General features: G+C 46.8%; 1 protein-coding gene across 18 annotated transcripts in view; it reads left to right on the top strand.

The window, feature by feature from the left end:
• The window catches only part of MAP2K6 (mitogen-activated protein kinase kinase 6), a 116,024-nt gene that overhangs the window by 34,866 nt on the left and 63,813 nt on the right, over positions 1 to 17,345 (top strand). For 8 of the 18 annotated variants that reach the window (XM_067020753.1, XM_067020748.1, XM_067020750.1 and 5 more), the window contains one exon: positions 8,096 to 8,231. The exons of the other annotated variants lie outside the window; for them this stretch is intronic. In XM_067020753.1, coding sequence (XP_066876854.1) covers positions 8,096 to 8,231 — 136 coding nt within the window. The remainder of the gene's footprint in view (positions 1 to 8,095; positions 8,232 to 17,345) is intronic. 18 annotated transcript variants of the gene reach the window in all.

Genomic DNA, 17,345 nt, shown 5'->3' with positions numbered 1-17,345 from the left:
TGGGCACATCTTAGGCCCGCAACCAAAATGCTTATATTATTATTGTTATTTGGTATTATTGTCGCTGTTTAGTAATCTTGTTTCACCCTGTGGAATTCTGTCATCTAAACCCGGCTTAGATGCATGCGTGGAATTCTGATTATACTGTAGTAAAACATTACTTGGTGATTTTTGAGTCGATTCAGTTTTCCCCTATTGGGGGGAAGTGTGGCCTCTGAATTCCATATCTCGTCCATTTATACAAAATTTTAAAGTTTTGAGATTATCATAGTAAGTGAAGCAAGTCAGACAAAGACAAGTATCGTCTGACGTCACTTACATGCGGAATCTAAAAAAATGATACAAATGCACTTATTTACGAAACAGAAACAGAGTCACAGACACAGAGAACAAACTTATGGTTACCAAAGAGGAAAGGCGGGGGGGGGGGGGGCGGCGAGGGAGAAATGAGGAGATTGGGATCAACATACGTACACACTACTGTATATAAAATAGGTAACCAACGAGGACCTACTGTAGAGCACAGGGGACTCTACTCAATACTCTGTAATAACCTATATGGGAAAAGAACCTGAAAAACGATAGATATATGTATATTTACACGAAAGCACAGTGCTGTACACCTGAAACTAACGCAACATTGTAAATCAACTCGACTCCAATATAAAACAAAAATTAAAAAAAAAGTAATTTGGCAAATGGGCAATTTGATGAAGAAAAATTGGGATTTGAATTCTGAGGACTTTAGGAGCCTTTTCATTGGAGTGGAGTTATTATCCTCACTGTGTTCGTCAGCTTAGACTAGGTTGCAAAACACCTCCAAATTTCAGTGGCTTAATACAAGAAAAATATTATTCCTTGCCCGAGCTCCATGTCCCTAATGAATCGTCAGGAAACCCCACCCCTCTCAGAGACTCGGTGACCTGGCCTGATGGAGGCTCCGCCATCGATGGTTGTACCATCTGGAGAAGATGGCCTTGTCACCAGTCTCCATGACAAGGGAGCGCCTCACTGCCTCAGCCTGAAATGACATATTTCACGTCTCATATTTCGGTGGCCAGAACCGATCACACGGGTCAAACCGGCTGCAAGGAGGGCTGGGAAGCACGGGGGAGCAAATGGAATATACTGGGTGCATATTACTGACCCCTTCACCATCCCATTGCTCTATTCATTTTCTTCAGAAGAGAGAGTTGATGAAGTTGGACCATTATAACGTGTGTAATTCCTAGTCCTTTACTTTCTATCTTGTCTTACGCTCTTGTGTATCCCATTCTCACTGTTTTCTCTTTATTTTTTCATTTTTAGATTACATTCTTCTTTTTCCCCATGTTTTTTCCCTTTTCTTATACAGTTTAGAATCTTGTCAAGAGTTTCTAAAGGTCCCAATGAATGAATTAGAAAGCGATAGAAGTGAGAAGGTGTGTCCCAGCTGGGTAGCTACAGTGTGGAAATCTGCCAGGATTTATCATTGCAAATGTCAAAAGCACCTCCTTTTGCTCTTTGAACACTCCTCTAACCCAGGGAGTCTCCACTAGGAGAGCTGTTGCTCCCTAGAGAATATCAGGCAACATCTACGAGCAGTTCTGCTTGTCACACAGGATGGGGGTTGCTACCAGCATCTAGCGGGCAGAGGTCAGATAGGCTATTAAACATTATACGACGCACAGGACGACCTTCGGCTGCAGAAAATGATCAGGGCCTGATATCAACAGTGTTGAGACAGAAAATGCTGCTTCTGTGTGGTACATATATACAATGGAACGTTACATAAAAATAAAAAAGAATGCAATCATGCCATTTGCGGTAACATGGATGGATCCGGAGATGATCATACTAAGCGAAGTAAGTCAGACAGAGAAAGACAAATACCACACGACATCACCTACATGTGGAATCTAAAATACGACACAAATGAACTTATCTACGAAATAGAAACAGACCCAAACTTACGGTTACTAAGGGGGAAGGGGGGAGAGGGATAAACTGGGAGGTTGGGATTGACACATACACACTACTATATATAAAACAGATAAGTAGTAAGGACCTACTGTAGAGCACAGGGAACTCTACTCAATACTCTGTAGTGACCTATATGGGAAAAGAATCTAAAAAAGAGTGGGTATAGGTATATGCATAACTGAGTCACTTCGCTGTACAGCAGAAACTAACACAACATTTTAAATCACTTATACTCCAATAAAAATTAAAGACAAAAAAAGAAACGGACTCAGACATGTAGTTGTCAAGGGGGTGGGGGAGGGGTGGATTGGGAGTTTGGGGTTCGCAGAGGCAAACTATTATATACAGGATGGAGAAACAACAAGCTCCTACTGTAGAGCACAGGGAACTGTATTCAATATCCTGTGATAAATCATAATGGAAAAGAATATGAAAAAGAAGGGATATATATATGTATATGTATGTCTGAATCACTTTGCTGTACAGCAGAAATTAACACAATATTGTAAATCAACTATGTGTCAACAAAAGAAAAGAAAAGAAAGAAAATGCTGCTTCTTTCTCTGACTAATTACTATCTTGAACCTACTTATTCTTGAGCAGCCTTTATGTATTTACATGAGCCTAACTTACTTCACACCTTTGTGGACTATATAAAGGTAAAAATGTAAAGCCGCCCCCCTCCCCCGCCCCCCAAAGCACAAGTAGCTAGTTGATTCTTTTACAGACTTGGTGATTATTAAGTAGACTTTCTCAGGGTTCGGGTAGAATCTCTGAGTGCAATTTTCACGTTTTACTTTTGCCCTTCTCAAGCTTTATACTTCTGTGGAGTTCTAGAATATTTCACGTTGTTTATCCAAGTCACCATTGTCAAAGTACGATTTCTAAAGAGTTAAAAATGTGACTCATACAAATATATAGGGAACACATATTGACCAATGATGTAATTCATTAATGAGGGTAGCCAAGCTGGTTCACAGGAGAAAAATCAAGACAGGATTTACAAAGATTGTTGGTACAGTGTTGATAGTTTAGGGAAAAAACCTGTTAATCTTTCAGGGCCATAGGACTGTAACCGTTGAGGTTATTTTTGGTACCAGACAGAAGTCATTTGCATCTGTACAGATGTTCACGCAAGTTAACACACCACTTCATGGAGCCCGGGCCTTACTCAACAATTAGAGAGCGCTCCGGAACAACGGTTCCCACATCTAAGCCTGCGTCAGAATCACCTCCAGGGCTTGTAGAAACTAGATTAGTGGACCCAGCCTCAGTTTCTCCTTCAGTAGGTGTGTGGCGGGGAGATCCTGGCATGTCTAACAGAGGCCTCAGGTGACGCTGATACTGGCGATCCAGGGACCACACTTCAAGAACAATCGCTCTAACGTGTCACTGAAAGACACAGTCGACCTTCTGCCGTTTTTAAAATTTGGATGTTTTTTTCCTAAGACTCACACAAGAAATATCATAATTGAGAGAAAAGAAAGAAAAAAAAAAGAAAGTAGCCAGGGTAAGCTATCAAAGTAACTGGCAGCTCTCAGTGACTTAACACAAAATGCTGTTTCACTCCTTCTGTATCAGATAAAATTGGATGAGTCTTAGACTACCCTCCTTCAGCAATGCCACGTAGGACACGTGGACTTTGAAGGTGTTTATGGCAGGAGAAGAGAGAACCAGAGATTCCAATGTGGGCTTTTCACTAACTAATTCCTAAACCAGGAGTGGCACCTGTCACTTCTACTCACATCCCATTGGCCAGAACAAACGGCAAGGGAGGCTCGGAAGTGGGGGAACTCATGTGTATTCAGAGAACATCTGATGTCTCTGCTGCATGTTTCAGAAATACAAAAAGGTTTGTAAATGTGTGCTTACCGTTCAAAGGACCCAAAGCATTTTAATGATGGTAATGATATTCCTGCTAAAATTATGTTGGGTTGTGCATGGTTCACACTTCAGAATTTAGGTTTCTAGGAGAGCAAGTAAGGGATCGTATATGACCAAAGAAAAAGACGAAGCTGACTTAGGGAAGATTCTAATGCTTGAAATTGCTGTTAATGATTTAAAAAAATATGTCTGGAGAAGAATGGTAATTAATTACGTAGACAAACATTGGTAGCCCCAAGTAAAACTTACTTAAAGAGAGAGAACCATTAATTCTCTTGCTATGATGATAAGCTCTTCTATTTCAGGACGCAGCAGGCTGTAGGTCTGGTGTTTGTAGGATGGGGTTCTAACTCTTGCCCTGCCCCAGTTTCCCTTATGGGAAGAACCTCTGCGCTCACCAGACATTTACTTAAGGATTACAAGTTGCCATACTCAAGGTGGGAGGAATCAAGTGATTCTTAAAAGCTTTCCGTTTGGGACTGGCTGTTACGTAGCCTTGTGCATCACTTAGCTTTCTGATTCTCAGTTTACTTATCTTTAAAATGGGCCCCATTGAAATACTGTGAAAGTTAAATGGACACGAACACTAAGTCCCTAAAAACCCCTGATCTAATGGTTCCTTTGCTCTTCTTTGTCTCATACTTGTTAACATAGGCTAGAAAATCTATCATCTGGATCTTTGTTCGTTGTGGAAGGGCCAACTGTGCAGAGTTGCCTGGGACTGAGTGGGTTCCCAGCGTGTGGGTTTTCAGTTTTAAAGCCAGGAACGTCCAGGGCAATGCGGCGTGAGTTGGTCACCATATGTAGTGGAGCATCTTGGAACCTGACTTTGGTTGGCCTGGGGGAATGCCTATACATTTGATCTCTGGGGGAAAATAGTATCTAGGCTTTATGATGACTCCTCTGTTCTTTTACAGGGAAAGAACTTGGTTGGGAATGGCCTGGGATTTGTGTTGAGTCTTATTTTAAAGTAGGGCAACCTTATGTGTTTGGAACTTTAAAATAACTGATACTAGAAATTGTCCGGAGCTCACCTTCTCTACTGTAATAATCAGATCTTTAAACTCATTAGAGTTTGGTCTGCTGAGCACGCCACACCTGTGACTTTCCTGACGTAGAGCTAGTAATCTGAGGACGAGAAGTTGCTGTCGGCGTTCACAGAGGTGTGCTTGGTGGGACCGAGAGCTCTCCCCGTGAGCTACAGACACCTGGGGTGATGTCTGTCGTAAATGATCTTCCCCCTAGTTCCTGCCCACTAAGTCCTGTTATTCTGCCTTCGCGCCTCCCCTGCCTGGCCTTCTGTCCTCATCCGAGTGAACTGCTTTGTTTTGGAGGCTACATATCTCTTGTGGGTACTCTGACAACACCTGCTCCCTTACCCTGCTGCTAAGTATCTTCCTACGAAACATTTACCATCCTCCTCCTGCTCTAAGAGTGCCGTTGCTGTTCCCTTCTGGCCACCACGATGAAAGCCAGCTCCTTAGCTTGCAAGCTCTGCCTGACCTGCTGCTTGGCGGGCCACTGCCTCGAGGCCCTTTCACAGTCCACACCTTTGCACCTGCCGCTCCCTTTCACAGCACCCTTTTCCTTTTCCACCTGGACATTATGGACCCACCCTTCTGGACCCAGTTCAAGTGCTCTCTTCCCTGGGAGACTCCCCAGCGAGAGCGCCTGCCTCAGAGAGACCTGAGTACCTTCCTGCAGTGGTGGCTTCTTTGGTTGAAGGCCACAGCTTGGGGATTTAGAGGTGAGCCTGTGACCCCCTACTCCGCCTGGAATTACCTTTGTGCACCGACAGTGAGCGCTTCAGGAAGGACCCCTGTTGCTAAGCCCTGTCACGGTGCTTCCCCTCTCGTGTCCAAAGCCTGTGGGCATGTGTGTCCCCCGCGTTGAGCGGTATTCGGCCGGGAGTCCTCAGGGCTTGGCCCCCCGCTCTGCATGCCGCTTGGGTCAGTGAAGGAGCCCGGTCTGGCGTGCTCACGGGGCTTCCTCTCCTTTCCAGACTGCATCCTTTGCTGGGGCCTTGTTATCCCTAGCGTGGTCCCTGCACCTGCAGACTAGCAGTCTGGCGACAGCAGGGAGCTTGTCCGAAATTCAGGGTCTCCGGCCTCCCCCGAGACCTGCTACATCACAATCTGCGTTCGACCCACATCCCCAGAAGATTCATAAGCACGTTAAAGTTTGAGAGATACTGCTTTAGGCTGGTTTCAAGTTATGGTCCCGTTACCACCTCTAACACAATCACCCTTGAAGGCGGGGTCCTTCAGAAAAACTTATAATTCTCCCTCCCTCCCTCCCTCCCTTCCTTCCTAAAATGCACATTCATAGGACCTGCCCCAGAGCCACTAAATCAGAATCCCAGGGAACAGAGCCACAACCTTTGAAACAAATACCCCGGGAGATTTCTATCACCCTGAAGTCTGAGAACCACATCCCAGGGCGTTTCTTGGCTGTTTCGTTGTCTCTGATTTCCACCGAAATGTGGACTTATGAGGCCTGTCCTCATACCGAGTGTTAACTCTGCTGAGCTCTGCGTCCCTGGACCCCAACGGTTTCCCCGTTGCTCTCAGCAGTGCTGTCCCTCTCCTGTGGCCCCCAGGTTTCCACCTGGCTGTCATCCTGTTGCTGGGATACTCCTTTATCTTGCGTTAAACAATGCAGTGTCTCCCAGTTTCAGGAAAAGAAGGAGACATTTTCGTTTCCATCTGTTGCCTCTCCTGGGCATCGTCGACGTCTCCGCATGTGCCACTGCTTTTACGTCCGTCGGATGTTGCCACTGTCACTGTTTTCTTCAGTTTCTCCATTTTCTCTGCGCCCATGCAACTTTTAGTGCCTCTAGTCTGGCGTCTCTTCCCACTTCACCACCAAAACTCTTCTCACAAAAGTCACCAGAGACGTCTTTGTTTTCCTATTCACTGACCTGTTTGCGTGCTTCGAAGCAGACCTCTTAGAGGCTTGCAGCCCCACAAACAAAATCACGTGTCACGGCTCCGCCCCGCCTGGCTGGCGTGCGAAGCTGAGCACGACTACCAGCCCCTAAGCCAGGGAGGAGGCGGGCCTCACTCTCGCGGTACTTGCCCGCCCTCAGGGCAGGAAGTAGTCCGTCCCCGAGGGTTTTTATACTTAAAACCCCTCCAGGCTTCCAGGGCAATTAGAACTTCTACGCGGGGCTGAGACTCTGTTTGTGAATTATCATCTTTGGTTATTTTCAGTGATACAGATTAGTGTGTATGACCAGGGTAGCATGTTTCTGAAGGAATATAAATTAAAAACTGGCTGACATTCACAAATGGTAATATTTTGTGAATATATTTTGGACCCTTAAATATAAAGGGACTAAAAACGCAGCAATATTGTTACATACGGGTTATATGTTAACTCTGTTTGAAACATACTCGAGAAAAAGAGCTGAATTCTCTTGATTATTACAGTATGGTATGCATTTAAAAAAATCATGTTTTACAAATTCAGGTTTACTGCAAAAATTTCTTTTTAGCATTAAGCTGGTTATTTTAATTCCTAATTCATTGAATTACCAAATTTCTTCAGGTAAATGATTGCCTCTATTATTCTGGTGGAACTGATTCTGACTAGTATCTCCCCTTGTTTTATAGAATGCACTCATATTTGGGGTAGCCAAACAAGTCATTATCTTCTCTTTGAGAACAGTAAACTAAATTTTAAAAATTCAGTGGAAGAGCAGGTGCTGAGGTTGAAAGGAAATAGAATAAAGAAGGCACCAAATGCAGGGCATCTTTCTTTTTTTTCCGGGGGGCACCTTTCAAAAAAATATATACCTATGACCTTCCTTCTTCCTTATTTCTCTCCCTTCCTTCTTTCCTTGTCTTGATCACATACTCAGCAGAGAAATTCCAGGTGGTCCATTCGGTACAGTGCGATGAAACAAACACGGCCCTTGCGTTTAAGATACTAAGGGTTTAGCGCGGGGCCGTCTTGTCACCAAAGAAATAACACAACGTGCAGGGAAGGTGAGGGTCCGATGGCCGGGGAGGGGGTGACGCAGACGGCAGGCGGAGACTCAGAGGAGGAGGCACCCTGCTGGAGCTGGATCTCGACGGGTGAGCAGGTGTCCTGGGCTGCAGCGTCAGGAGGCCGGAGGCAGACGCAGCTGAGGCACTGCACCCGCACCAGCAGGACCCCGAGGTGTCTTGAGGGGGTCCTGGCGGACGAGGCTGGGGGAGTCAGGGGGACCACAGTCTGGATTTTAGTGACCACACGTCTGTCACAGCTACGGGGGGCCGTGGACGGAGACGTGCAGCCGCGAAGGGCGGGAGGTCGCCGCGGAGACCCGAGCAGACCGCAGCCCCGACCTCGCGCCTCGCCTGGGACTCCGTGTCGAGAAGTGGCCTGGCGACCCGGAACACGTGAGCACGGGGGAGGGGCGCAGAGGGAGGGCAGGCGAGGCGTGACTCGCGGGCCGGGGCGGCCTTGCCGGGGAGAGTCGAGGCAGGGCCGCTTAGCGAACTAGGAGGAGAACCTGTGTGGCACAGATTTAAAACGCCCACTGCCTTGTCCAGCTGCTCCTAAGAAAGTCCCTCTTTCCGGCGACACAACTCCTGTCCCCCCCTTCCTTCACCTCCCGGAGGCACTCGGAAGGGGGGGCGCCCGCCTCGTCGCGACACAGCTGTTGAAGTGACGAGACGGAAGCTCGGTGGTTTCCCGTCGTCCTTTGCCCGCGGTCGCCACGGGCCCGCGTGTGACACGGTTTCCGAACCTGCAGCCTGCACGGCGGGCACCGCCCGCGGCCGCGGCGAGACGAGACGCGCCTCCCCGGGGCCTCACCGCCTCCTTCTTGCGCGCCTCACAGGCCACTCCGCGCGCGTATTGTTGGGGCCGTGCTCCGAGGGGCGGGAGACACAGCCCGGGGCGCTGAATGGCCTGCGTTTGTCCAGAGGCGTGTCTGTGCGACCGTTTCTGGTGCCCGACAGCGTCGGTTTCGTTCTGCGAAGAGTTGGCTTGAGAAGGCGGGCTGCCGAGAGGGGAGAGGGCCGTTCCGGGGCCCCCGGGAGCCGCCTTTCACCGCCCCGAGGCGGCCCTCGCCGGGCGGAGGTCATCCGAGGCCGCCGAAGTCTGTCCCCAGCCACGGAAACGGCCACCAGCTTAACCGGCTTCGCAGTAGCCAGGAAGGAGCCCAGGCCGGCAAGATTCCGTTTTAATTGTCAATCACACATTACCAAAAAAACCAAAAAAACCAAAAAAAAACCCCAGCCGTGTACCACCTTTCAGAACTTTTCCTCCGTGGTGGGCAGTCAGATTGCTTTCTTTTGCAGAAAGCACGACGTCCCTTTCAGTCAGAATTTACGTGTAGAAATTTGAAATCGGGCAGTTGGGAATCCAGGAAGGTGAAATTAGTGAGGTTTTCAGCTCGCGTTTGGACTGAATCACACACGTTTGGGATCGCAACGTGCGAACATCATACGCTGAATTTCCCTTCTCGGGCCCTCCTGCTTCCTCGCCGAGCCCTGGGCACATTGCAGAACCCTTCACAGGCTGCCTTTGGACACAGCCAGGGAGCACATGAGGCCTCTGCCTCGGTTATTAGCAGGGAGCAGGTTAGCATCTCCTTTATGGGGGCACGGACTCTGCTCTGCTGACCTGTGTCGCAAGAACACTCCAGCAATGAGGAGATGCTTGGCTGCTCTCTATGGATTCCAGAACACGCAGTCCTACCATAAAATGACAGCAGAACACAGCGTGCTATTGGGTGCTACTGGGTTTGTGTTGAGCCATCTACTTTTCCCCCAGGGCCATGATAAGGAAGGTTTCTTCCAGTGAATTCTAGACCCGCAGCCTAAAGGACTTGAGGTTCAACTCCCAGTTCTACCCTGTATTAGTTTGATGGCCTTGGATAGTGTTCTCAACCATTCCGAACTACAGTTTCGTCTTCTTTACGTCGCTCTGCCAGGGGTATTTTTCCCTGTGGGTGTCACCCCGTGTGACTGGGCCCCGGCCTCGTTTCTGGGCACCTCTCGTCCTTCACAGAGTCTGCGCTTCCTTCCCCTTAGACCCTCCTCCAGCCCCTCGCTTCCCCACATCGACGCTCTCGTCCTTACTGCTTTCCTTCCCTCTCCCCTTAGAATGTTCTGTTCTCCACATCTGCCTTTAAGAAATCATGTTTTTAAGACTTAGCTCAAATGGTATCTCATGGGTAAAGTTTTCCCCAAAGGCTCCTTACTATTCAGGAAGACATGCTGAACAACGTACACATGGAATTCTGTGATGTCTGGGATTCACTTTCAAGAAGTCTAGTGGGGGCAGGGCTGTAGATGAAGCAAGACTGGCCCAGAATCGATCCCTGTTTCATCAGGGTGATGGGTACTTAGGGGTTCATTAGAGTGTTCTCTTTTGTGTATGTTTAAAGTTTCTTACAATAAAAGGCAAAAGAAAAGTTGTTTTAATTACCCAAACCAGGGGTGATCTGCTCCCGCTCGTGTGGGACGCTTGCTCGTGGCAGTTCCCCTTGACATCTGCTTCCTGTTAGGGCCGTTGGTTAGCTCAGTAGTTAGAAGACCATGCATCCTCATTTGTTCAGGACAGTCTTGGACAACTCCTTTGTCCTGCGTTCCATCTGCTTTAGCATGTACCCCAGATTTTTTATTTTTATTTTTTAAAGTAAACTATCATTATTTAGTAGATGCATTAAAACAAGCCAGGATGAGTTTTACAGACGACCACTTGTAGTTCTGGCTTCTGCCATGATCTCAATTCGTGCGTGGGCTTTAATGCAGCAAGCGGGATTTTATGTTAATGCACAGACACAGCAACGACTTAGGTCTCTTGTCCTTGCCTTTCACGGAGAGAGAGCCTGCAGGGTGCTTGCTTCCTGGTAAATCCAAGCGGTCAGGGTTGGCTAGTTCCTTCCCGTCCTGGGGTGGGGGGGGAGGCGCGTACCTGTCATCACTGTGGTCCAAGCTGTGGTCCGTGAGACCTAGCGTTAGAGGCTTGATGGCTCAGAAACGGACTTTTAAGTGAACACGTGCCGAGAAAAATAATTCTGCTTGTGTCATTTTATAGTGTTCGGCTAATCAGTATGAAGTATTTTTCTACATTTTGCTTTAATGTACATATGTCTAATACATACATATGCATTTTAATATATATTTTGAAAGAAACAGGTTTGAATTGTATACGTTCACCATCATGAAACCAATCTGCTGATCAATAAACAAACATATTGTATAATTTTTATTGTTTTTCATACTAGCTTTCAATCGCAAAAGTGTCCCTATTTAGGTGATAAAGTACATGATCACCATACTCCATAGTCAAGAAAATGGACTCTGCAATCAAACTTTTGACCCCAAACCCCAGCTCTGGGGCATGTGAACTGTTTCCCCTGAGAGACTGGTTTTCTCATTTGTAAAATGGAGATGGTAAATAGTTGACTATAGAATTTTCATGAAGATGAAAGGAGTTGTTACATGTATAATATTTAGTATAGTGCTTTCCCGTTTATAAACACTCAATCACTGCTAATTATTATTTTTAGTTTGGTATGTTTTTATCTCCTCTGCTAGATTATATGCTCACTTAAGAGAGGAGACGTTTTGTTTACTTTTAGAGACCCCCTCTCAGAGCCCGGCACATAATAGCTCCTCCTTGAAAATGTTTGTTGATTGAATGAATGAATGAATGAATGTCAGACAGCTCTTTTAAATGACTGGGCCCATTTCTGAGCCGCAGTCTGTGCGTGTGAGATTGAGCAAAGTCCACGCAGGAATTCCAGATTCATTCCATCCTCGTTGGGACCCCAGCTGGGCTACCTGAACTGACTAAACACCAAGTCTTAAATAAAATGCTGTTACTACATTCTATAAACTGACAAGTTACAGCCTGCCCACTTAGTTCCCTTGTTTACGTGTTTACCGTCCTCTTGCATTTTCTATCAAAAGCAGCCCCATTTGACCTTTAAGGCTCAGCAGAGGCAAACGCTTCCTCACCTTGCTTTAAGATCCCGAGTGTAAGTGCGTTCATTCAGATGCTTGTTAAGCGCCCTGGGATCTAATCGGCAGCAGGTTGAGGGAGGAAAGGCCACCTTCTGACGCTTCCCCGCTGCTGATTTTGTTGATTATACAGGGGAGGAGTAGGGGACTCCGGCGCGGCACGGGGGTGGGTGGCGGGGTGGGGGGGGAGGTGGGGGGACGACGCGCCCGTCCCGGTGACGCTGCTTTGTTCTCCCACTCCTCTCGGCCATTTTCTCTTCTCCTTAGAAACAGGCTGCCCTCCTTTTTTACCCCCTCCCTGCCAGCACTTCTTTGCCTCTTATGTTAAAGGCGTTTCATAAACAGTGGTGCCAAAAAATTGTAAGAGGATAGTTAGTATGGTTACTTTTATTAGGATCTCCGCTTTCCCAGCAAGTGTCTGGATCTTTCTCCCCATCCCGTACCTCGATTCCTCGGCTGATTCCTTTCTGGAATTCATTTCTCAAGCCATCGGTGCCACATCCCTTCCAGTGGTTTGAAACTAGGAAAGACCTTGCACCTACTGTCAGAGCAAAAGCAAAAATCCTGTGCTCTCAGCATCCCGGGTTGAAATCTCACAGACTTGGTGTATGGGTTAAATGCATTATTCACAGGACTGATTACGTGTCCCACAACAGCCTCAGTTTGCTCATCTGTGATGGATAAGATGATTTGCACTCCCCTAAGGCCTGTTTCAGCTTCAAAGATCTATGACCCACTTACGTTATCAGTTAAACGGGCATTTTGTAGGAAACGCCCCATTGGAATATTGTGTATCTGTAAAAATAGATTCAGAGTTGTAAACTATCAGGTTAACAAGTGAACTCTTGATACACCATCTGTTTTGTTAAGGTAGATTCTGCCATGAAATCTGTTAAAGGTACTATTATCAAAGCAGAAAAGTGCATCCTAGTATTTACGTGGATTTCAATAAGAATCAGTAATGACTCATGAACTGATCATCTGACCGGACACCATTCTGTCCTTCTGGTCACTGCTTTACTTGAAGCTGGATATTACTCAGCCAATTATTTCCTCATACCTGCATTACCTGGCAGGTATAAAGGTTGCTCGATCAGGCAGAGAATATGGGATTAAGAAAAGGAAGAGTGACCATATATAACAAACATACATAGGAAAAGACTAGAAAATGTCAGAATCTGTGTTTTAATACCTCTCAGGGAGAAATCCTGAGCTGGTGTGATATCTAATACTGAGAAGTATCTCCTTGGCCTGCTCTGCAGGCGTCACGGCCGTTTGGTGCTTATGGGCTGATGTTTGTTAGGAAGCGGGAAATCGGTAGCCGGGAAGCTTTGGGATGATGGAGGGGGAAGAGGAGGAACAGGGCTTGTTTGGAGCTCCGAAATGCCATTGTGGTGAGTTCCTTTCACTGTGTGTCCATCGGTTCTTCTAGAGGAAGGCTCTGGACTGAGTCCCTTTCCATGTTCACTGCTGCTAGGGTGACAATGAAGCAACGGTTTTAGACTTGGACCTTCTGGTGAGACAACCGGGACCATCCTGGAAACACGATACTACAGAAACGTGAATGGGCTCCTATCTGTGAATAGCAGCAGTAACTCTCAAATCTTGGTTGCCTGTCCCATCCTTTCCTGAAGTTTTAGGTTTAAACAAGACAGCTGTTTGCTGCGTCCGTTTACCTGGATGCTCCCGCAGCCTCACTCTACTCCAACCCAAGCTCAGCTCTTTCCATCTTTTCGGATTTGCCTCTCCTGTGTTCTTGTTTTCAGTTGGGACCTGCCGTTCCTCTGAGGAAGACCTTTTCAGGCAGTTCATTCTTCCCGCTCTCCGTCTTTACGGTTTAGCGATCCAGCCCAGGCTCCTCTCTTCTCTTCTCTCATTTGGGCCTCCGCGGTGATCTCTTAGCCACTCTTTCTGTCTCCAGTCTTGTTCCCCATCTCCATCCACTCTCCATGTGCCACCAGAATGATTAAAGAAGTAACTCAGCAGCCACTTACGGACCAACCGCTCTCTTTTCAGGGCTAAAACAGTAAACCGACCACTGTCTCTGCTCTCGCAGAGCTTATTTTCTAGTGCTGAAGGCAAACAAAGCCACGTCACGTACACAGACAAATAACTAACGTGTTTATACACTGCACTGCATCACAGAGGAAACAAACAAGGATTCGAGGTAGACGATAAAAGGGTGGACGTGCTTTGCTGTGTAGATAAGCAAGGCTGTCCTTGACGATGACATTGAAGCTGAGATCTAAAGCATGACGAGGAACTAGAATGGAAAGACGTGGGGAAATCAACGTTCTGGGCAGAAAGATGGTTTGTGCAAAGACGCTGAGATGTGTGAAAGCTTGGCGGGGGGCTCAAAGAACTGGAAGCTGGAAGAGAATGAGAGTGGTTTAAGGTGGGATCAGAGAGACGGGCAGGAATTGAATCGCACAAGGCCTTGTCGCCTATAGGAAGGAGTGCGTTTTACCCAAGTTCCACGCAAAGCCGCTGAGGAATCCTAAGCACAGGAGCAGTTTTATCGCACTTACGTTTCATGACTGCTCTTGCTTCACGGAGCGGGCGTTAGGGGAGGATGAAAGAGAACGTGTGGAGGCCAGGTAGAAGGTGGTCCAGTCCAGGTAAGAGATGACGATGGTGTAGACTGAGGTGTTAGCCAGAGAGGTGGAGAAAGGAGCAGGTTTGGAATCAGTGTGGGAGGTAAAGTCAATGGGATCTCCTATCTGACTACACAGGAGGACAAAAGAACAGGAGGAGGCTAAGGACAGCTGGTTTGAACAACTGGGTGGAGGAGGTCATCTCTTGAGAAGAAGAAGATTTTGACCCTTCTGTCTTCCTCATTTTAAGGACTCGTGTGTTTAGACTGGGTGAATCCAAACAGTCGAAGGGATCTCCCTGTCTCAAGGTCTTTAACCGTAAACACAGCAGCAAAGTTCCTTTTGCCGTGTAAGGTCACACGTTCGCCAATTCCGGGGATCAGGACCTGGCAGTCTTTGCAGGGTGGTAATTACTCTGCCTACCCCAGCACTTGATTCGAGTAAAATGAGAAAAGTACCCGCAGTGGTGTTTGGTGACCTTGACAAGAGGCTTACTAGGGGTGTGTGATGGCAGAGGACAGCAGATCGTGGTGGGTTTGAGCCAAGAAAGGAGAAGTTCGGAAGTAGAAACAACGCAGTCCTGTGCAGACGGCTCTCGGCGAACTGGAGCTCTGACTGGAGGGGGATGTGGAATGAAGCGAAGCCATTTTTACGGCAGGTGCAGAGGCTTAGTTGTTTATTTACAGGCGTAAACCAGGCAAGAGTAGCATGACGGAAAGGCTGGGGAGCGCTGCCCGAGGAGGGGTACCTGAGGCGCTGGAGTCCCCCCGAGGGCGGGGGCCGGACGGACCCAGAGGCGAGTGGAGGAGGGGCCTCAGGTGGAGAGGACTTGCCTACTTTGTAGAGAAGGGCAGATGGAGGACACGGATGCTTCGTGGCCCCGTGCCGGGAGGCAGGTGAGGTCTCATTGCGCACCTTCCTTTTCTTCAGCGACGTAGGACGCAGGGTCACGGTTGACAACAGAGCTGTGACCGCACCAATTCGTTGCTTCTGCCTCGTCCACGGATCTGCCTTGCATACCTCTCCTCTCTGCTGTTGACCAGTGTTTGCTCACTCCCTTTACTGGGATGCCTCGCCTCTTCCTCTCCCCCGCCCCCTCCCTCGACCTCGGACCACACTTCCGCAGGAGCCACAGCCTGAGACACACCCTCGCTTAGGTGAGTGAGTTGCTCGGGTCCCCTCAGAGCTCCCCGTTCACGCTCCTGTCACTCCTATAGGATAATGACTTGCTGTGTGTCCATGGTCTCCAGGAAAACGTGGGTCCCCTGCGGGCAGAGGCATGTCTCTTTCATCTTTGTTTCCATAGCACCTAGCACGGTGCCCGGACATCGTGAAAGTGTCGGTTGGGTTGCATTTGATCGTCTCCTAGCAGGTAAACTGATTGAACACACATCAAACAATATCAAAGCAGGACAGAAAAAGAAATCCATTCACTGTCCGGGAACTGGTATGCTGCTCCTCACTGACTTGTTATAACTTCATTCTGGCTACTCCTCGCGGCTGGATCTCAGCAAGCTCAAGCATCCAACTAAAGATTATGGCTTAGTCATCTCTGTGTTGCCGGCACAGGGCAGAGCCTGTCGGAAGCTAAAAATGTTTAATGATTTCGTATTATTTTAAAACTATTTTCTGTTTCTCTAGAAGCTGTAGTGTCTAGCAAATCTTCCTTTCCAGGGCATGTTCTCTGGTTAGCCTTTAGAGAAAATGTGTCTGATACAACCCTCATTTTGATCTCTGTTCGTTTCAGAGGTCTTGCTTTATTATAAGTGGGTTGACAGTAAGTTCTGTGAAGCTGAGTGACTTAGCATATTGTTTTTCAGCTTTTTTTTTTTTTTTAAGAGTCAAACATATTTTACCCTTGCTACTAAGGCATGCTAGCTATGCAATTGGTCACTTAATAACTACGTATAAATAGACATCTTCACAACCGGTGTTTGTGGTGCTTTGAATGAAATATTTTGCAACTAAAAAAAAAGTTTACAAAACTATGGTTAGTGTCTGCAGAAAATATTCACAATAAAATGCTAAGGGATAAAAGCAGTATTAGAACTGCGTACACAGTGGGGTCTTAATTTTATGAGGCAACTCTGTATCTGTGTTAGTATATATAGTCATAAATATGTGTACCAAAATGTCTGCAAAGTCATGCACCAAAATATTAACACTGGCTTTGCCTGGGTGGTTGGAATTTATCTGGGTAATTTTAATTTCCTTCTTTGCACTTTTCTTTATTCTCTAAATCTTTATAATAAATATTTTCTACTTTTGAACTCAGGAAACCTATGGTATTTGTTGTTAAAAGTAACCCATTATTCTTTAAGCCTCCGTGGTTAAGGTATCTTTTAAAATTTATTTTTATTTTATTTTGGCCAGTGATGGAGAGGGCAAGAAACCAGGAGTCCTAGATTTGAAATGTGTTTTTAGCCAAGAGCACTTAGAGAATGAAGGTTAATGTACATAAATGATTTTTGACCCAGGAGAGGATTTGTAGATGGCTTAAAATATAAGAATATGATCAGGGCTCAAGAGATTTTCAAGCGGTGCCCAATCAGATCTGTTGGATTCCCCAGCCTCAGCAGATGTTCCAGTGGTTTCTTAGGAGGGCCTCTGTCTACCCTGGTATGTGTGATTGCAGCAAGACTGTCTGAATACAGCTCGATTCCCAAGACCAAAATAGTCCAGTGAGTCACTTGGATATATTCTGAACCAAAGATGTAAAACCCAAAGCATGCAAATGGCCCTCATGCCTTAGCTCAGAGCAAATGTCAGTTAGTTTTGATGGCAAGGCTACCAAAGTGGCTACTGCTCAAGACAGAGTCTTGTTGGAGTGAAGATAGATGGCTATCAACTATACTTCAATTAAAAAAAAATTAAAAATTAAATTAAGAAAAAACATTAAAAAAAAAGATAGATGGCCCCTTGCTTGTGGGTGAGGACCCCA

The sequence above is a fragment of the Kogia breviceps genome, chromosome 19 (assembly GCF_026419965.1).
Source record: "Kogia breviceps isolate mKogBre1 chromosome 19, mKogBre1 haplotype 1, whole genome shotgun sequence".
NCBI lineage: Eukaryota > Metazoa > Chordata > Mammalia > Artiodactyla > Physeteridae > Kogia > Kogia breviceps.
Note: the sequence above shows the minus strand (reverse complement) of the source record. Positions and strands in the feature narration are given on the sequence as shown.